Source organism: Morone saxatilis, unplaced genomic scaffold (genome assembly GCF_004916995.1).
Source record: "Morone saxatilis isolate NCDOM2014 unplaced genomic scaffold, NCSU_SB_2.0 Contig23, whole genome shotgun sequence".
Taxonomy (NCBI): Eukaryota; Metazoa; Chordata; class Actinopteri; family Moronidae; genus Morone; species Morone saxatilis.
The window spans coordinates 4,746,492-4,768,797 of NW_023339796.1; the positions used below are offsets into that span (position 1 = coordinate 4,746,492).

The 22,306-nt window shown below is 40.5% G+C and overlaps 1 protein-coding gene across 1 annotated transcript; it reads right to left on the minus strand.

Moving 5' to 3' along the window:
- Positions 1 to 1,803: 1,803 nt before the first annotated feature.
- nfatc4 (nuclear factor of activated T cells 4) lies at positions 1,804 to 16,996 on the minus strand. Its single transcript, XM_035671516.1, has 13 exons — positions 16,277 to 16,996; positions 11,699 to 11,865; positions 10,349 to 10,861; positions 10,089 to 10,264; positions 8,609 to 8,771; positions 8,261 to 8,361; positions 7,546 to 7,647; positions 6,989 to 7,176; positions 6,675 to 6,815; positions 5,128 to 5,183; positions 4,825 to 4,951; positions 3,877 to 4,599; positions 1,804 to 2,091 (listed from the first exon to the last, which is right to left on the minus strand). The coding sequence occupies exons 1-13, from the start codon at positions 16,470 to 16,472 to the stop codon at positions 2,021 to 2,023; spliced, it is 2,724 nt and encodes a 907-aa protein (XP_035527409.1). The 5' UTR covers positions 16,473 to 16,996; the 3' UTR covers positions 1,804 to 2,020.
- Positions 16,997 to 22,306: the final 5,310 nt, after the last annotated feature.

A 22,306-nucleotide genomic window follows, 5' to 3' on the forward strand; every position in this document is an offset into this window, starting at 1 on the left:
TTGGCATTATACAAATAAAATTTAATTGAATTGAACTGAATTAAACTACTTATAAAGCTTGTTCAAACCCACAAAACTGTATTTTAGTTTTAATGACTCTAGTTATGTGATTGTTCAATTTTAATTAAAAATATGTCTAAAGTTTTGTCATTTTGACTCATCATAAGTGGGTTTTTTTTAATATCCCTAACTTTTCACAAGTTTTTTCTTCTCCTGGCATAAATGGGCTTCCATGTTTAAGAGGTTAAATATTTTAGTAGGTCATTGAGCAGCTTTAAGTCAGGGTGACCTTGCTGGTCTATTCATAGGCTGGGAAACTATGCTATATAGATAATAATGGCTAGAAAAGAGACCATGAAAGACTAAATCTATTACGTGGCTGCTGATGGTGACATGATGATATGAGACAGTCACACAGTTTGGACCAAACTAAAAACCAAATTATTGCCAAGTCTTTCAAAGTAAGAGAAAGGTAATGCCTATTTGCCTTTTTAAGTTGATTTTGTTTGTTTTGTAAATACATTTTTTACATTATAAACCTGTTAAGATGCACACAAAAAATGAGTCAGCGGTTTGTGCTCGGAGTTTTCCCTTCTTCTTTTGTTGATGCCACATTCACCTCTCATAAACTTTCCATGTGTAACTACCTTTCCTGAGCTGCAGCCAGAGAGAAAAGTAGGAGCTGGAACTGGAATAGTCAAAGTCATGAAGGAATTATGGCTTCAGATTCCTGCAGTAAGTTCTTCTTTAAAGATGTCCAAAGCCCTATAGCAGCTATAGCTATGCCTTACTATTAAGGCTTTTTTGGTCTCAAGCTCCCAACATGCCCATTTATGGTTGCACCGATCCATTTAGACCCATAAAACTGTCAAGAAAACATATAATGGTACTTTAGTGTCTTTTTGTTAGGTTGATTGCCTTTCTGTTTTGCAATAATTAAACACTTTTGTCTGTCTTTCTTGTGGCCACACTCCTTTTAGTGGTGAAAGTACACATAGCAGAAAATATTAACTGTGAAGTTTTACAGCAGTGAGTAATATCTCAAACAGTTGCTGATTTAGGATTGTTGACGCGTCCTGGTCCTGAGTCCCCCCAGGTGGCACTGTTCTTCAAGACAAACCTGCTCTGCTTAAAGAGGATTTAACAAACTATTTCTCATACAAACCTTTCAAACAGCTTTAACAGTCCCAGCTGAGTCACATCATCCTTTCATGGGGTCAGACTAGCTTTTGTCTCAGCACTTTACCTTTACACCAGCCACAGACTCAACAACTCCTGAGATAAAATGAATCCAAAACATTGTCTTAAGCTGATTTGTGAACTCACCGATCAGTAAAGTCTCCGCTAACAGCCACTTGTAGTCATTTTCTCTGCTAATAAGTTATTTATCATTAAACTGTTATGCGTAAATCTGGCACTGCAGAAAAATTCATAAATAATTGCTGACATTTGGCAACACAGGATCCTAAATCATGCCGCCATTACACTGAAAATGTTTATGAAATCCAGTAATGGAGCATAGAAACGTGTTGTTACTGCAGGATGGATTAAATTTCTGCAGGTGCAATCCGAAAATAAAAACACTTTCAGGAAAAATAAATAATTGCCTCTCTTGAAATGATGGAAATATATTTATATAGTTACCAAAGAAAATACGGCCTCTTGCATAATATCTTATTAAACTACTTTGTTTTCCGTAAAGTTTAAGCCTTTTTCCTTCAGCCCTTCTATCCTTGATTCATTGTGCATGAGCGTTAATTTTATATTTTGCAAGAAAAACACATAAGACACACCAAACCCAAACACTTTCTTGTATAATTTATATTGAAAACATGTTAAAAACATTAGTTTCCCTTTATAAAACCGTAACAGTTGCCTGTGGTCATAATTACAACAGTGTCCTGATAATCAAATTCCCCTGTCAATATTGCATGTAACTGGAGCGATGCATCTTAATACTAAGTGCATAATGGATTTAAAATTATGCTGAATATCAAACGAGGGATGAGCTGCTCTGAGCTCAGTTTGGCTGGTTGTCCATCTGTGAGCCTGACTGGTATGACTGGATGTCCTCCCCGATGAACTCCGTCACTGTGGAGGGAGAAGATCACAATCACAATCCTGTTCATCACACCATCCTTTCATCCACCCCATAGACTCAGATTAATTGGTGCAGTTTGTAATCAAACTGTATGTATTAACCTCAATAAGTGCTTTGATTTGTATATTTGATTTGGAAAGCAGCAGGGATTGTAGCAAATCAAATCTTTTAGCTACGAAAAGTCGAAGTATAATGAATGAATAATGAAGAATAGTGCAGATATCTAAGGAAAAAGTCTAAGAATATATAATAATATCACAAAAAAAATGCAATTATACTTATTTTTTAACACTTTGTAGCTGAAAAGTTTTGCAAAGTCGGTTGGCTCATATCGTAATTCTCCATCGCTGAGCAGTTCAAAATCAGACCTATCACCAATATGTCCTTATCAGTGTGCATATGAAGAAAAGGCAGTAAAGACATAACACAGAAATGTTTAAGATATGTTAGAGGTAGCTTAGAACAAGTGACATAAACACATCATATGTTAATGTGAGAAAATTAATATAGGCTGGTGTATCGGTTCTAGATTCCTTTAAACTCTCAAATATCCATAGGAAATAGCTCGATACCACTTTTTCATGTTGCAAATCTTCAGTATTTACCAGTACTGATACCGATCCGATACCGTCCTTTTTTAATCACATAAACAACTAAGCTGTTAGAAATAATAATAATATTAATATAGTACAGTGGTATAGATGCACTTTGCTTATAGCCATCTAAAAGACATCATGCGCAATCTCTGAAACACATATTTTAACCCCATTAAGGAAGAAATACAAACTCTTTATGTAATAGTTTAGGCTTGTGGATTGTAATAGATTATAATTTTTTTTCTCTGATATCCGATCCAGTGATTTTTCCCAGTTTTAGACCAATGCCAAGTATCGGATCATAACAATATCAGTATTGCACACAAAAATCCACTATTAGCCCCTCTATTCTCTACAGTAGGGAAGAACAAATCATAGTTATCATCACTTAAAGAATCATTCGAATCAAAGTTAAGATAGCCAAGAAGTTACTGAGACTATGCATCACAGCGCCTTCCCTCATATTATCTGATCCTAGTTTTTATTCTGTTTAAGGGTTTTGCAATTTATTTAGTTTTTATATGGTTCTTTTAGTATTTTGATTCTTTTATTGCTATGTTTTTATGTATGTCTTTGCTTTTATGTGAAGCATTTTGATTTTGATAAGTGCTATATAAACAAAGATATATTTATTATTAAAAACATTAAGAGGAGTATGTTTGGCGGCACATCTGCCTTGATTGACTATTTGTTTTTTTATTACTTGCACATGCTAGCAGCAATTCAGCTCCACCCTGACTCCACCCCTTTATCAAAATGTGTATTTTCTGTTTTATCAAACTTCAACCACAATGACAGAGCATCTAACGTTTCATTTGTGAAGTTTAGTTGAACTGTAACTGACCAAGCAGGTAATGTGAAGCTAAAAATATATTTTCTCGTGAAGTTCGACGACACTGGTAATGAGAACCAAACCTATTAACAGTTCTCGAGTATGGAGAGCATGTCCAACCACGGTATAATACCAATGAATGGGAATAATAATTCAATATCAACAAAAAACTAAATTCTAGTATTCTAGTTTTAACACTTACACTGAAATCTGGCAGCTGCTGTATTCAACTAATCAACAGTTATGCACTTTACATCTCTGTAATGTAGTTAATTAGTTAATCTACTCAACAGATTATAACACATTGGTACTGATTAAGATACAGACTAATATAGCTCACTACTCACCTTCTTCAAATGTAATGTGGTGCATAGAGGCAGAGCTGGTAAACTCCAGGGGGCAGTCCTGGATCTTGGCATCCCTCTCTCCCCCATGTCCCGTCCCCAGCACCCTTCCCTGGGGGTCCCAGCCATCGTAGTGGGAGTAAGGTGTAGGGCAGATGTCCTGATAAGGGCTGGTGTTGGAGGGAGGGGAGGGACACACCTCCTGAGGATAAGCAGAGTACTGGGGGTAAGGGGAGGTGGGGATGGGAGGCAGAGGGGAGGTCGAGATGGGACTACCAGCAGGAAACGGGCTGAGAGAGGAGGAGTGGGAGGGAGAGGGCGAGGAGGACAGGTAGGGTGAGTCCAGCCACGGGGAAGGGGAGGGGGAGGGAGGCTGCGGGCCGCGGGGGTACAGGGGTGGGAGGAGCTCGGTGAAGCCCAGCTCCAGGTTCTCGAAGCTGGGGTGACGCTCGGACAGCGCTGCCCTGGACCCACCGGGCTCCTCCACGGCAGCGTCGGGTTTAGAGCAGTACTCCTCATGGTAACCCATAGTGGGGCAGGGAGGGGAGTAGGTGGAGGGGTAGGGGGGCAGGTGGAAGCCCAGGCCTCGATCTTCAGCCATGGGTTCGCCTCTCACGTGGAAACCCCTGTCCATCCTGGGTTGACCCCCCACAGGACACACAGTCCCCCCGTCCAGAGGCAGCACAGAGGGCCGGGACAGCAGCGGGTCCTCCTCTTTGAACATAACTGTGAGGAGGAAACAGTATAAATAATATGTGGACATAATATTTGTATTTGTAAACCTCCTAATCAAAATAAAAAGGATGAGAAATATTTATTTATACTCTTCATAATCATTAAATTGAAAAAGATACACACCTCGAGACTTAATTATTTGAAAAATGGTTAGTATGTAGTATGTTAGTATGTTAGTAATGGTTAGATTAATATCAGGTGAGAATGGATACTCACTGGGCAGATACTTGAAGCAGTGAGTGCTGCTCCTTTTCCTCTTCCCGTTGGAGACGTAGAGACTAACCGACACCGGCCGACTGACAGACACGTCGCTGTAGGCGGGGACCCTCACACACAACAAACACTATAATTAAGAAAGAGGTGTGGAACATAGAATATTACAGGTTAGAGGAGATTCATCAGACGCTTTAGTTGTATCTGCTGAATTAAATCTAAACTTGATCAGAGAGGAAAAGTTCATGTTGTTGCAGAGACTGTTCAGAATCTCTTTTTGGACTGATATCACAGGTACAAAATTACCTCATTGCTGTTGTCCCGGTCAACGTGAGCCTCCTCCTCCCACTGTAATTTACCATCTAACAGATAAGAATACAAAGTAAGTGTAACTTAGATACACACATAGACACACAGTCAGTTTAATGAATATACTTTGCTCTCACTGCATAAAGGTTAACATTAAAGTTTGGTGGCGGAAGAAGTACTTCAGTAAAAGTAGTAATACAAGTAAAAGTACATGTGTTAGCATCTATATGGTACTTTCAGTACTAAAAGTAAAATTACTCATTATACATTATTGTGAAATCGCTTGTGCAGCTGGTAAACATATTGCTGGGTAGCTTAACCCAGTGGCTTTCAAACTGGGGTGCGGGGACCAACAGGGGTCCTTGAGTGGGTTGTAGTCCACAGCAAAGTAGAATATTTTAACTTTGATTAGATTTTTTTGAAGTTTGGATTGATGATGATGATTGATCTGTAGTCTAATGTGCATCTACTGTATCTATCACATAAAAACGTTTTGGAACCCCAAATTTAACCTACAATAATATATCACAATTTATCATTTTATTATATTTTGTATCAATAATTTGCACCAAATTAACCAGTAAAGCTATCAAATAAATCAATATCCATAAAAAATACAACATTTGCCTCAAAATTGAAGTGGAGTCAAAGTAGAAAGTAACATAAAACAAAAAATACTAAAGTACAAGGATGAAATCTTACTAAAGTATAGTACTAATGTGCTTAATCGTAAAAAATCGTAACTTCAACTGAGAACACAGAAGATTTTTGGGAAGAAAACAAACTGGATGCAGGCATGTGTTTTTTTTTATATGAGCTGTTTTCAACCATAAAGTTAAGGATGTAAGAGTTGATTATTTCTCCACCATGACTGCTATTTGCCAGAATAAATAATGATCGTTTTGTGAACCCTCCTGTTCCTGAACTCTCAAATCCTGACTGAAGATTTATGGAACCAAATCTACTAAAATCTGATCTAAAATCATTCTGCTGTGCATCCTGAAAACCCCAGACCTGTTTCACAACACAGTGTTTTAAACATGTTTTCCATATGCAGGTATTGTGTTGCCCACTTCATAATGTACTTTTTTTTGTCACTGTAGGACTTATTAGCCTACTTTAAAGTGCTTATTTACAAAATCTCACTCCCACTCACAAGCAGGTTAAAAATAGTTACTGTTATCCTTCCTGTTTTTTCACTAAATGACTGAGGCAAATCCCTGGTTCTCTTCAGGTTTTAAAGTGGAGTGTGCTGTACGAGCTGCTGTTAAAATAGTCTTTATGTAAAGATGGAGACACACAGCACTAACTGTATTCAGCTGTATCGATTTACACTGAGCTATCTAATAAAAGAAAAACAGAAAACCTGCTCTAACATTTAATTAGTGGTACTATTCAAAACTGAATGCAGTGGGCTGAAATATTATAACTCTAACTATTACTGAAATTAATTAATGTATTTTCAGACTCATTTCTAGCTACATTTGAGATATTAGAGACAAAACTTCAGAAAACAACACTTGAAAGGACCAAGGTCCCTTTACCTGTCCCTCTCTCCATGAAAAGGACTCTGGAGATTGGCAGGAAGTTAGAGCCGCTCAGCAGAAGCTCCTCCCCTCCCTCCACAGAGCAGGAAGTAAGACTGACAGACTCGATGACGGGCAGCTCCTGAGCCGACCGCTGGGCTGCGGCAGGGAGAGTCAGGCAAATTAAACACGACCTTCACTACCACTAATTGTACTCTAATTTAAAGCCGACATGCGTAGCTTTAAAACCATTTTGGACTATCCCACACATACTGGCTTTAACAACCTCTTTGCAGCTTAGTCTCCATGAAACTGTGTCTGCAGCTACTCACAGCATTCGATGGGCAGGGAGGCGGCCTGCAGAGCCAGGACTCTTCCAGGCGGGGCGACGGGAGGCGCGAGAGGGAGGTGGGTCCGAAACACCAAACGGACACGAGTGTTTTTTCGTCCGACATCTGTTTCTCCTTTCCTCAGCTCAATGTCCGAGTTCCTCAGCTTTAGAATCCCAGCACAGTCGATGCTACGACACAAAGATTTTAGTTTTTTTACTTTAGAATTTATGCAAGTAGGTTGATGATTAACCTGTTTCTGTTTCACAATCATACAGTTACAGTCCTACGCTCCACTGGTGGTGGCAGGGGTTCAGTGCCTTGCTCATTTGGCTTAGCAGTTGTTGTTTAGTGTCACATTCTTCAACACTGGTCGAGTAAAAGAAATCTAAATGATCAGGGTGTCTGTGGGGTCTAAAATACAATAATCTAATCTTTTTTTTGCCAGTATGGACGTGAACTAAGTCTTCATAATGGTCTTAAAATGTCTTAGACTTGCAGAAACCCTGACAAATAAGAACTCTTTTAGAGGAAAAGGTTGCTGTCTCTTTACTACTCACAGTGCAGTCATGTTGTTCTCAGGGTTGAGGGGGATGTCCAGCAGTTTGGTCCCCGCCTGGACGCTCTCATGACTGGCAGTACCCACCATCTTCCCTGTTACTCTGAGAGGAGATAAACAGCTGAGTTTAACAGCAATTTAAACGTTTTTTTTATGCTGAATCAAAGACTGCTGCTCTGTCCAAAATTCACATGAAGCACCCTTCTGTCCTGAACAGGATAAACTGGTAAAGACACTCAAATCTGAGGATTTTCCCTGTTTTATATGATTGTAAATTTGACCTACTTTGGATTTTGGACTGTTGGTCAGACAAAACAAGCACTGTCGCCTTGTGAGGGTCTGAAACTTGTGAGGGCATTTTCCAGACACAGTCTAGAATAAGCAATTATTAATCGGCTTCGGTCGGATTCCCTCTCGAAATTGATGACACAATGGTGGTAGAAACACTACTGGTTTTGACCACATGGGCCGCCGGAATCAACACAGAATGAAAGTTGTGGCTGGTTTAAAGCTGATGTTCTCATTCAGAGCACATTAGTACACTGAAAACAACTGGTGCAAGAAATTTCCTGGACCAACACTAGAAGCAGCTGCTGGCGAGTTATGCAATGGTTAAAGCCACAGTGGTCGGATGATGAGTATGTTGTGTGGCCTTGAATATTAATGCAAGATAGAAGGATGCTTGGTAGTAGGTTTTTTTAAATACAGTTCAGTACCTGTGTATCTGATAGAAAGGATGTGGCCTGATCGATCTGTCGTCAGCTGTTCCAACGAAAACCTGAAGGGAGAGCGGCTTCCTCTCTGTGTATCCACACAGCTGTACAGAGAGACACAGTGTGAGGGATGAAATCAAACTGTGATGAGGCCAATGGCGGTGAGCCGCAACACGTGCTCTAACACTTTGTTCCAGTATTATGAAAACAGAATTTCTTCTTTAGCTTCAACAGAAATTACACTGAATATAAGGACAGTCGGAGCTGTTAAAATAATCTCATCCAGATTATGAATACACAGGTTTGAGCCGCAGTTCTGCAGCTGCCTAAATCTGCAAGTTTGGGTTTCACCTTGACTATAGGATGTCCCGTTGGTGCAGCCTTGACAGCTCCTCTGCTCCCCTCGGTCTCATAGTGGGCTCTGTGGTGGGGACGGGGCTGCACCTCAATACGCAGCTCGTACTGATCAAACTGGGACGGCAGTGGCCAGTCAAGTGGCGGCAAGGCGTTAGACCTACATGTGTGATTGGATCAGAAAAACATTAGACAGTTTTAGTCGCAGTGAACTTGGAAGGAGTACAACAGATGCAGATGAATAAGATATTTTACAGCCCAAATAGGGATTTACATTTAATTTACAAATGCAAACATGACTGGTGCAAAACAGTTAAAACGTATCTGCTGAGTTTTTCATTGAACAATAACCCCAAGTAAGAGCAAGTAGTAAGTAGATCAATAAACTCCAGTTTATACTTGTGATGGTATGGCTTATGTTTTCTGCAAGAACAGACACAACCATAGTGACACATTGCAAGTTGTACATAGTTTATGTTCTTTAACCTTGACTGACATTCTTGGTCTGGATGAAAACATCAAAACACTGAACACAGTCAGTTCTGGGAAGTCAACCAGCAACCATGGCTATCTTAATTAAAGTTCTACATATTCACAGTACGGTAAAAAGAAAAAAGAAAAAATTAAATCATACTGCTGCTATTATTTTGATAGATATTGCGATTGCGATATGATTCACAATTAGTGGGAATGATCATTTCTGAATCACACATTTAATATTCACTGAAAAAACTTTTGTTTGTTGGGTGTCTGTGTGCCAAACAAACGTGTTCTTACACCTGGAGAACAAGATTTGTAGGCCAGGGCATCTCTGCAGCACTACAGCTTCTGTGATTTGGATATTGCACTTGGCCATATTGCAATTTTGATAATATTAGCCCTAATATACACTTGGGGATGTAGCGAGCACTTGCAGGTCTTGTAATCACCACCGCTGGTCGGTCTTAAGCAAAAAATGACAGTAAGAGAAAAATGTCTATTGCTGTTACTTTTAATTCTGCCAAGCAGGGTTATTTAAAATGTAATGGTGCAGCACAGCTTATGTGACATCTTTTAACTCATAGTAGAATCTCAACTTCCCTTAAAGGCCTTCATTGTCAGGATGGTTGGCAAATGGTCAACGGTGCATATTTATCAAACTGAACTCGATCAACTCGATTAACTGATCCCTGCAGTTCCAGTGAAATAAATTAATTTGGGTGCGAAATGTATCTCTTATAAATGCTAGTGTGACCGAGCTCTTGGTTTCATGTCAGCTGCTCTTACAAAAGAAGATTCACTGTCTCAGCTCAAAACTGAAACTTTTGCTTTCAGGAAAATAGTAACCGTTTCTACAATGGAGGTAAACAGAATTTAGTTTGTGGTCAAAATTAGTCAGTATAAACATTTTTTTTTAGGGGAGTAATGGAGAGTTTCTGGAAAGACACATGGGTATTGATTTTTTTTTGTTTGTTTATGTGGTGCTGTGTATCCCTGCCTGAACAGAGGGCTGTGGGCGCTGGCTCGGGTCCGGCCCCAGGCTAGAGCAGGGGGTACAGAGAGGTAGTCCATGCCCAACGAGGGAGGCTCTCTCCTGATCTGCTGGGACTCTTGCAGCAGGCAGGGGGAGCTGTGGCCTGGAGCCTGCTCCTGGTCCACCTCCCTGGGAGACAACTAGAAAAGCAAGGTTCACCACTTTAGTGCGATGCTAATTCTATAACAATTCAATCATCTTTCATACGGAGCTAATGTGTTTACCTGTTCCAAAGACGTCTTCCTGGTTTTCTGTGGGATGCTGAGCTCACAGCTGCTGGGCGAAGCTTGAGACAGAGTGATGGAGTCTCCGCCATCGAGGTTGCATCCCTGCAGGTCCTCTGAGTAACTGCCCCTCCGCGAAGTACAGGGGGAGGCCAGGGGGGAGTTTCTACGCTTTTTACCCCCGGGGGAAGTTGGCCTCGAGGACGGCGAGAGCCCAAAGTTGATCGTGGCCTCGTTCAGCTCCTCCTCCTCCACCAGCAGGGAGTCACAGCTGGAGGCGGGGCTCAGCCAGCCACGGGAGGAGGGGCTGGAGGCGGGGCTGGGGCTGAGGGAGCCAGGGCACCTGTCGCGGTAGGTAAAGGGGTCCAGCAGGGGGAGGTAGAGGCGCTCTCGGTCCCACCCACCACCACCGCCCATGTCCCAGTAACTGGAAATGGTAGGTGTTGGGTCGTCTTCAGGGGAAATGGTGGTTATCTGGATGCTGGGACACTCGACCACACGAGACTCTGAAACCTGGAGGGAAGACAGCGAGGAAGAGATACCTTTAATTTTCATAGTGTTGACTGTCAGTCGATAGAAAATGGGACAATTATAAATCAATTAATTTCCCATTGTCATTTATCAAGAAAAATTACAAATATTTCCTTTAAGTATTTAAAGCCATTTGTTTCACTCGAAATATTTATTATAAGCAGAATCTACCACAGTGAGCATTTAACTGCCTTTATCTATTGTCAAAGCAACAGTTATTATCTCAAAGTAACACAGTTGTGGAAAGGAACTGTTTTAAAACTCTTTTTGAATTTATAAATCACTTCTGCTTGAATAAGAACAAAAAAATCAAAAAGAAACCTACTAAATTTACCTTATTAACACACAGGTTTGCTTACCTTCTTTTTTCCACATTTTTGTTTCTGCATCTTAGCAACGTACTCTCAAATCTTGGATGGTAACTCCAATAATGTAAAACTGTATATGGTATCTTGTCAAGACTTTGGAAGTTGCAATGAATATGTGTTAACTAAAACCAACTGCTGCATTAAAGGTAAGAAATCTACCTAAAAGCCTTTAATATAATTTTCAAAAAGGTCAGTACTAATAAACCAAAACTAGTCAGAGCAAGGCAAAGTTGTTTTTAGAGTAAAATTATTTTGTGGCATCCAGCAGTGTAGTCGCAGATTACAACTCCCCTGTTTCACCCTCTCCTTCCAAAGAAACTACGGTAACTGCGAATCAGGCAAAAAATGCGAAAGCCCTTTTCTAGAGCCAGTGTTTGGTTTGTCTGTTCTGGGCTACTGTAGAAACATGACAGATGATAAACAAGCATGACTTATAAACAGGTTGACTCACCTGTACAGAGCGTGCCGGCAGGCTCTCATAGGTCCCACTGAACTCTCTGACTGGGGCTCTCCGTGGGGGCGGGGAATGCATCCCAGCTCGCTGATTGGCCGAGGGTGGCGGGCTGGGGATGTTGATTGAGTGTCCTGCATGAGTGGCAGCCATGTGGTTATCTGTAACTGATGAGAGGAATTATGAGACAGATTTGAGAGCATCCCACGGTGTCTCGTTGACAAAAATGTATCTTCCTTCGCTAAAAAACGCTGCAAATGAAGCGTTTACAGCGTGTTCACTTTTCTAATATACACCTTCACTTCCACATGGCAACAATTTATTTTCTGGCTCCTTTCTAATGCAAAAAATATAACTTTTCTTTTTTCTTTTGTCCAAACACATTTTCTTTTTATATCACATGTTGTGTGTTTTGGGGTCATGTGAGTTCTCATTAATCTTTTCTCGCAACCGCAAACCAACAGCTAGCTCTCTGTTTTTTTACATATGGCATGAGAAAGACTCATTAGATGTCAATCAAACTACTGTAAACACAATTTGTGGTAGAGATTCATTTTTTCATCATCAACATGCCAAAATCATTCATTACACATCAGTTTTCCTTCATTTGCTGATCTGTAATTGTTGCCATATGGAAAACGCATGCAGGCTGGAGCTTTTCCTCCAGAAGTACGCAGTCTATGTCAATTTTAATATAAAGAAGCAGTTAAGACATTTTTGGAAATACATTTTCTTTTGTTCACTTTCTTGCTGAGATAAGAAGATTGATATCACTCTCACATATGTGCGAGAAGCCGGAGCCAAGACACAGTTCGCTTAGCTTAGTATGAGGACTGGAAACAGGAAACTCCACCTACCAGCACCCCTAAAAGCGATCTACTTAACACAGTATGTGGGTTAGGGTTATTTCTTGCTTGTTTAATCAGTACGAAACCCAAAGCGTAGAAATAACACATCATGGTTTTAGAGGTGCATATGTACCATGCTAGCTGTTTCCCCTGTTTCTAGTCTTAAGTCTCGTGCTAAGCTAAGCTAACTGGCTGCTGACTCTTAGCAAGAAAAAGAGTAAATATTTCCCAAATTGTGGAACTATTCCTTGATATTAAACACATTTATATTGAATGATATGAATACTAGCTTTGTTTATATTTTTATACTTTCATGTTTGTCTCTACACTGCAATTTATTTCACCTGAAATTGATGAATACATTTTTAAAGACAGCATGTTGATGAAATATTCTACAATGGTTAATTACAAATTACTAAAATCTGCAAATAAATATTAAACGTGGCTGTTCCTCAGATACATACAAATATTAGCATTTGTAGATTTTAAAACTTGATAAAGTAGGATTTGGTTTCATATGGCAACGATTTACTAAACCATTTTAAACTCGACTTTGAGTGTGAAGAACAACTTCAATCCATTTTTTCCACGTATTACAGAAACAAATAGTGCAGTAAAGGGTGAAGTGGGAATTGTAACCAAAACACGGGAGTTTACTTTTGGCTCACTGATCCAAATCTTATACTGCTTACAACGACAAACTCAACTCTGCTGCTGGTCTGCACAGTTATGAAGATGATTTGGAATTTTTCTACATCTCCCTTTTTTTGAGAAATTCAGAAAACACTCTCCAAACATTTTGGGCTCCTACAAACAATCATCAGAATGAAAGCACGACTCTTCACGGCCACAGTCCTCGCCACAAAATTTCCCCAGCGTGGTGCGGTCGGCCTCCACATGGAGCCAAACAGTAGTTACTCTGTAATGAGCGAGGCTCCAACTGATCACTGTTGCGCTGCAGTGGCGGTGGGCCATACAGGCAATTTTTGGGCAACGAGGACACACAAACGCAACTGCCAACAAATTAAGACTCGGGGTGAAAAATCTCTTCAAATGTTTCCTGGCAACAGAAATATTTCCAAGTGATTAAAGCTGCAGTGCTGAGGCAACTCCTCTGCTGGTGGATTCTTCACATGAAACAGTCATTTAGATGTGTACAGACCAGCAGAGGAGTTTATGAGCCACAAAAACATACTCAACACTTATTAAACACAATAAAGCTCATTTTAAGTGTGCAGGATATAATATCCTGTAATATCTTATTCTGTGTCCTGACTTGAACCTCTCACAGCAAGTTATGTTCACAGAGAACCCACATGGGGTCGCAAAGTGATTAACAGGAAAGCAAAGCATAAAATACAGATTTTTACTACGCTGAACACAAAGTTTTTCCGACTTCCCTCCAGCTGTTGCTTTTTTTCCCTTTTTACCTCTTAAAGGTCCAGTGTACAATATACGCTCACGTCTGTATTTGACGACCTGGGAGTGAGAATGAGCTGGGAAGTAAGTAGGAGAAACTATGGTGGCCGCGATAATCGTGAAAAACGCATAATGTCCTATCTACAGCCAGTGTTTGGTTCGTATAAACGTGGAGTTTCAACAGGGCTAACTCCATGGAAGGCGACCTGCGGCGTCTGTAGATAAAAACTGCTCGTTCTAAGGTATCAAAAACACATCAATTCTTATTTTCAGGTGATTATACACCAATGAAAAACATACCAATGGATATTAAAATACTTTCCTGCCAATAGATCCTCGTAAATGTTACACACTGGACCTTCAAGGCCACTTATAACTGTTTAGTAAACCATTATTTATTTATGTTCAGACCAGCAGAAGAGTTTACAACCAGAGGTTACTGGACAGTTATTGTACATAGTTTGTCCTAGATTCTTTTAGGAAGCCTCATTTAAACTTTAACAGCTCTAAAATAATATAATACATGTGCAGACCAGTAGTGGTTGCACCAGATATACGTAAATCCTTTGCTTATTTTGTGTGTAAAGTTCTTTGTAGCTATTAGCAAGTTTCAAACTGGTGATTTTATTCAATTGGGTTGCACCAGTAAAACTTCAGGATCCTCTCCAGAAATGTATTACGATATATATAAATAGTCTTTTTGGAACAATAGTGTGCTACTGTAGAAACATGGTGGTTCAACATGGCGACCTCAGTAGTAGGGGACCCGCTCCCTCTGTAGATAAAAACGGCTCATTCTAAGGTAACAAATAATTCCTATTCAGGTGATTATACACTAATGAAAATACCTACCATTGCTCTAATGGTAGGTATACTACTTGCATGCTACTACACGTTACACACTAGACATTTTAAACTATTTATAAAACAATTATTTCGATGATTTTGTCAGTTTGTCAATTTCTTTTGGGGAGTTTTATCTAAAAAGTCTAAAAGTTCAAAATTAATCTATTATCCTGTGTCCACCTGAGTTAAACCTCTGAAGAGTGTCATTTGGTGAACATCAGACTTTTCTCCAATAGTTGGTTTGTACTTATGAGCTAGTGAATATTTTTACTACTAAGGCCGATACCGACTTTAAATATAAGCCGATCAGGTGTTGGACATGACTCACACTGAATACAGTTTTGTCATCACTCTCATTATATAATTCAATGTTTCCGCGCTACCAACTAAGTTTTTAGCACCACAACAATCGTCGGGCTCATGTTACCTTACATAAAAATTATTCCAATATGTTCCAGATACAACCCTACAGATCTTAGATTTGGGGGAAATAGAGTACTGATACTGGATGGTGCTCTGTATCCACAGATGACCTGGTCTGAGGCATCAGAAAAGGAAAACGTTGGATCTGTGCAGCCCTACATTTTACCTCTTCAAATACATAAAAAAGTTTGGTTGAACTGGTCACAACTGGTAGACACATCAAGTCGATTGATTTGCTTTAAGGGGTCACAAGCCAAAAAAGTTGTGTCCCACAGAAATGTGAACACCAGGAGAGCTAATAAAACACTTGTGTGAAGCTCTACACTCTAAAAAGTGAAAACGCATCACCTAGAGAGAAGAATTGCTCTCTTGTTTCTCCTGCAGTTTACTTTCATGCCTTGGGTGTGGTAATACAACTGTATGCCAGTGTGGGCGGGAAACAAATGAGAGAGTGGATGTGAGGATATGAGGTGTGTGTTTGTGTTTGTGTGTGTGGAGTGAAAAATGGGGGAGATGGAGGCTAAGAGAGGGAGGGAGGGAGGGAGGGAGGTGTGTATGTGGTGCGTGTTCAGTACACAGAGGTTGAGGTTCCTTCCCAGATGGCAGCTGTTAACTCTACTCACACGCACAGCTGATTAGAAACACATTGAGTCTGGGGCTGCACGCACACATTGTGCACAAACACGCAAACGCGCTCACAAACAGGAACAACACTAAAATATGCACAAATGTGCAACACAACACACAAAACAAACACACAATAACAATATACTCATGCTCACATGCTTACAGATGGAGGCACGCACACACATCACATGCAAGATCAAAGACACACAAACACACACACACATACACACTTCTCATAAGCACAGGCATGCAGATGAAGGCCCCTCGTTATGGCACATGCAACTGCAGCTACACACGTGCGCGCACGCACGCGCACGCGCCCAGAAGTTCCCATGCATTGGAAGCTCAGACCTCCTCTATCTAATGTGTCACTTTACTTTCAACACTTTTCAACTATCCAATAAATGGCTCTAACCCAGGCCGCTGCTGTTGTTGGAGGGATCCAGGTGCAGCAGGGCGCCCTCACTCTCCTCCCCGGGAACGGAGCTCTCCGGCTCGGCTGTGCGCACCGGGGATGGCCCCTGGCTCTGCCGCGGCGGCGGGTCCTCCTCAAACACCAACTTGAACTCGAACTCGCCCTCCTCCCAGCCCGAGCCCGGCGCGGCCCCCATCGACCCTGCGGCAGCAAGGACAGGATACAGATAGAGTGATCTTATCTCCCTTGCGTCGGATACAGCGACTTTAACGTCCTTGGTGCGCCTCGAAAGTTTCCCGGAGATATTCCCAAAAACTTTTGTCTATCCACTATGTGCGTGTCATTGCGCGAATATCCCAACTCCTGGAAGATTTTGGTGTAACTTCTGCAACTTTTCCACGCTGTTTCCACACGATGGGGACCGCTTCTCGCTCGGATATTTGCAACTTTTTCTGCCTCAGTGCCTTGTGGTCCAAATCAGATCTTCGCCCGGGATGTCTCGCAGTCTTTTTCCGAAGCATACCTCCCAGATACGGTCGCTTTCTTTCATTCCAGCTCCATCGCTTCTTCTTCCCCGGTCAAGAAGGAGAGAAGGAAAAAAACGTTTATCAAATATTTTTGTCGTCCTTTACCCTTAATTGCCTTTGGGTGGGTTTCCCAGCTCCAGTTGGTCCGTTACTTATTCCCCATAGGACCTTATGCCTGTCAGTCATGAATCCCCCCTGCCCAACTTCCAGCCTCCCTCTTCTCTCCCCCCCTCTCCTCACTCACTCTGGAGGTTTCTCTTCCAGTCACTTCACATTGACTTTAATACACCAACACATTACTTGCACATATGGCTTTTTCTTCACATCTTATTTTGCATCATCCCCACTTCTTTTTTTTTGGGTGTGTTTTCTCCACTAGAGTTTATCTTCAAATCATCAATAACCCCCCCCCTTTTTTGTTTTGTTTTTACACATTTAAGCCCCAAAACAATATGATTATTATTCCAATCATGAGCAGGACTCATGGCAAGCAGCTCACTGTCCCTAAAACCTGCCATTGTAGACCGGCTGCAGGGCCACCAGGGCTGTGATGTTAGTGATGTCAGTTAGTGAACATAAGAGGGCCTATTTCCTGTGGCGATGAACAAGACAGCCCCCCCTTTTTTGGCTGTCACTTTTCCCTCTCCTCCCTCCCTCTTTCTTCTTCTTCTTCTTGTTTTTTTTTTTTTTTACCCCACTCCTCCTTCCTCTCTTTTCCCCCACCAACTCCTCCTCGTCCCTCCTTCTCCTCAGTCTCCCCTCCCTCCCCTTCCTCTCCACTAAAGATCTGTTTCTCATTATCCTCTGTAGTCTGCTCTCTGTCTGAGTCAGGAGACGAAAAACTTAAATAAACACACTCTCTCTGGCTCTCTCCGCTTCGGTCCAGCTCCCTATCTCCCCCCCTCCCCAACCCCCTCTTTCTCTCCCTGTCTCTCCCCTCTGTCCTCCTTCCTCGCCCTCCTCCCGATTCTCACAATCATTAAGCGTATGTTATACTGGCGTGTAACTGGGGGCTTGTTTCACTCTCCCTGTCATCCTCTTGGGGTTGTGTGGGCAGGCCTTGGATCCTGGACTGATCTCAAGATGTTGCAGTCTGGTCAGAGAGAGAAAAAAGTGCTACAAGCAGGGCTGACGCAAGAATTTTTGGGGCCCATACCCCTATTAAATCCTCATATGACATTATTAGGCACTCTGAATGAATCCAGTCAGAGGTGGGAAGTAATGAAGTATAAATACTTAATTATTGTACTTACTGTAAGTAGATTTCTTCAGGTATCTCAGTATTTATTTTTCTTTACTTATTCCCCCTACATTTTTACACAACTGTCTTTACTTTCTACTCCTTACATTTTAAAAACAGGCTTGTTGCTTTAGTTTTAATGCATTTGATGGGAATTATGGATTATTATTATAATTTTTTGCATCATTGCACACCAAGGCAACATCAAAACCAGTGCATATTGTGCATGACAGATGAAACACAACATAAAAGATGCAATGACGTAACAAGACAAAAGAGACAAGAGAGAGAGACACTTGACCCTGTTGAGATTTCAGTCCGCTTTGCACAGAAACAGCCGGTAAATAATGTCCTTCAGAGAAACCGAGAGAGTACTTTTTATTTTTAGACTGTAAGTACATTTCAGAGCCTCTTTTCTTTACAGACGTATCCGTACTTCTACTTGAGTAAAGAATGTCTGTACATTTTCCACCAATGGCAAACAGTCACAGTCTATATGTTCACAATAAGACAGGGTGCAGAAGAACTACTGAGAGGATGAAATACGGTGCAGAATGTCTTATCAGACAGCAAAACACTGGACTGCACTACGAGAATAAATATGCACTTTAACCTTTTAGTACCATTTGTGTCTTTTTCTTTTTCTTTTTCTTTTAGGCTTTTTCTCTAAGACTTTTATTGCCTTTAATATAGAGGAGCAGCTGAAGAGTGACAGGAAAGGGGGAGAGAGGGGATGACATGCAGCAAAGGGCCACAGGTTGGAGTCGAGCCCAGGCTGCTGCGGTAGGGACTTTGTACATGAGGTGTGTGTGTGTGCTCTACCAGGTGAGCTACCAAGGCTCTAGTTAGCCTTTTAGCACATCCTCACATGTGACTGCACAAATGGGAAATAGGAAAATAAATAAAAAATCAATCTTGAGACGAGCAATCACAACTCTTTTGTTCGTGGATCCAACAGTCGTGAACAAAACCACAGCTCTACTGTTACAAAGTAATCTGACGTCAGTGTGTGTTTACATGTATTTCACTGGCCAACTCCGTGCTTCGTTGGATTACATCACATTGTGTTGTGTCAAATGTTGAGCCAGGTTCAAGTTTTTTTGTTTTGTTCTTAGCTGGAAGGCCTCTGCTTTTGGAAGTGGTGGAAAGTCACAGTCAATACATTTAATAAGTACAATTTTAAAGTACTTTACTTGAGTATTTATGCTACTTTATACTTCTACTCTAACACAATTCCGAGGCAAATAATATACTATTTACTCCACTTTTTACAACTACATTTATTTAATCATTTTGGGTTAGCCTTTGTTTCCAGATCCAAAATACAATCAACAAATATAAATGATGATGTATGTATATCAATAAGACTTTATTCGACCCCAGGGAGAGATTCACAAGCTACAAAGCAGTATAGTAAGTAAAATATGTAAAATATTTATAAATAAATGAAAATTAACCCCACATTTCAGCAATATTACAGTGATGTACACATTAATGCATCAATAATTATCATCCAATGATATAATTATTCTGAAATGGGACTATATTTTTGTACTTTTACTTAAATTAAAAAGTCGACAAAGTCTAAAAGCGCGACAATTACTTTACTTATTTTTCATTCTCACATTTGAAAACACTGGTTAGGTATGAAAAACACTTGTATCGTGTTAACATTTTAAAGATATTTTCTTAACGCTACACACACAGAATATGTATAAACTAATACAAATTTTAAATAGATAGAACAGTATAAAATAAAACAGAACAATGTTCATAAAAGAATCATTAAAGGAAGAAATGAAAAAGAAAGACTGAATTATATTTACAAGGAAGATATATACGATAACATATATACATACACACAAAATATGTACATTTGCATTATCAGTGTAATATAGGTTATTTTCAGATTTAGCTGCTTTGACTTTGAGAGAAAGTAACCTTGTTTGCCAAAGTGGCAAAAAAAGGACAAAAAAGATGTACTTTCTTTCGTGGTACTGTATGTAGGCCTATGTAGATTTTCAGTAGTTTACAAACAGAGACTCTGCAGAAATGGAAAATTGTGGTGGGGTTGTGAAACTGTAGAGTTGAATGGCTAATAAATTGTTGCAATGTGAGGGATGAGTGCAACACACAGGAGGAACTGCTGAGTGTCAAGTTTATGAGGAGGAGAAGAAGTAGAAGAATTGAATCCTATGGACGTGTTGCCATCATGTGGCCAAAAGCAGAACAGTTTTACTGTAACTTTCCTCAACTGTCAGTTCTGTTTAAGTGAAACCGAATCAGGTTCACATAAAGGAAATTTTCCAGTATCAGTATTTTGGTGCAACCAAACAACAGACATGGGGAAAATAATACCACAAAAGCCATAAATCATAAATATAAAATAGAAATATTTGCAATTGAAAAAAGTTTCTAAAATGAAAATAGCTATACAGTGCCAAAATGAAGAGAATGGGATGTGCAAAACATATAGACTTGTAGTGTCCATGAAGGAGTGGGATAAGAGTCACTGTCAGTGGGGGTCTCAGACCTTGTTGATGAGGGCAGCAACAAACATAAAGAAACTGTTGCTGTGGTCTGAGGTTTTGATGGACAGCAGCCTCTGCAGATGGATCGACCATGACTCCCTGATCTTTCCTCTTGTCCTTGGCAACCAGACAATGAGGATTGACTCAGTGATGGTGCACCGCCATCAGCGAGACTTTAAGAGCATTGAGCTCCAACTTCTTTTGTCCTGCCACCAGGTCACCAGGTGGTCAATCTCCCACCTGTAGGCAGACCAATCCCCACCAGAGAGGAGCCCGATGAGGGTGACGTCATCTGCAAACACAAAGAGGACACAACCTTGACGGCACATTTGAGACATGTTTCCCCAGTTTATCGTGCTGCCTCCTGTCAATTACTCTTTACACCTTTACTGTAACTTTCCTCAACAGTCAGTTCTGCTTTCAGAGCCTGAGGACACAAATTAAGTTTCGCTGAAAAATGTTTCGCAACTTGATTCCTGATACATGAGGTTCTGTGTCAGTTTGATTGAACTGTTTCCTTAAATTATTGACTCCACGGCTTTAACTGAAGAACAATTTGTAATGATATTATGAGCCTTGTTATTAAATATTAATGTCTCTACATATAATTACAATATATTCAGATACTGTGTATTCAGACAAGCTGGTACAAGAAAGTATATATTTTTTAAAGTTTTGTAGTTTAGATTATAAATGTACCACCACTGTACCACCACTCTACCACCACTGTACCACCACTGTATTACCATCTCTCCTATAACACTGTTGGACGCACGATGGCACAATTTAAAATAGTATTAAAATCGATGCAGCAGAGATACCGTCTTTTTTATTCCATGCAGATCTTCCTTGTCAAAACCTGTTGCCTGCATTACCCACCGTACAACCTGAACGCCAACAGCTCAGGTGCGGTTTTGGGTGTGTTATGGGTTGGTGTTACATAGCAACTGATGTAGCCTTGAGCAGAGACAAGAAACAGGCTACGAAACTCACTTCTTTTTAACTTCACACCTTCAGATGAGTGACATCATTTGAGGCAATTTTATATAGTACTCCCCAACACCTGTAAACAGACTTTGAGTCCCCTTTAATCAATTTTTAACTTTTGAGTCAGAATTTTAAAGTGATAAAGTATTTGGTGTTCAGACCATTACAAATAGACTTCAGAGCCCCTATTTGATGCATTTCAGCTGCTCAGTGGAGCAGGTAACTATCAGATAAAGTTATCTGTTCTTAACAGGTCTTGGGTTAAAACAAACCAGCTCATTCACTCGGTCCTTGAGTTTCATCTTTGGGCTTCTCTTCATTTTTCTACTTCTACCAGCATTCCTGTCAGTGTCAGAGACTTGTATGAACTAGTGACTTTGTGTTTTTATGTGCGTGCGTGTGCTATTAGTATGCATGTTTACACTTGTGTGCTCAGCATCCACGACACAGAGAGCTTGTGCAAGAATTTGAATCACCTATACTCCTCTGTTCCTTCTGATTACGCAACAGTTGACTCACAGAGCAAGAAAAAGTGCCTTAGGACACAAAAATGAGCATTTTGATATGAGACAATGGGACATGTTGTCATGAAAGAATGCAATGTTTGTTTATAAAAAATGCCCTTTTGCATTCGGTGTCATAGCACAAATACTTTAGATGCTTTTAACAGGATATTCATATATGGAGGTGAATATACATTACTGAAGATTGAGGGAGAGTTTTTAAGGAAGGACACACCTCTCTG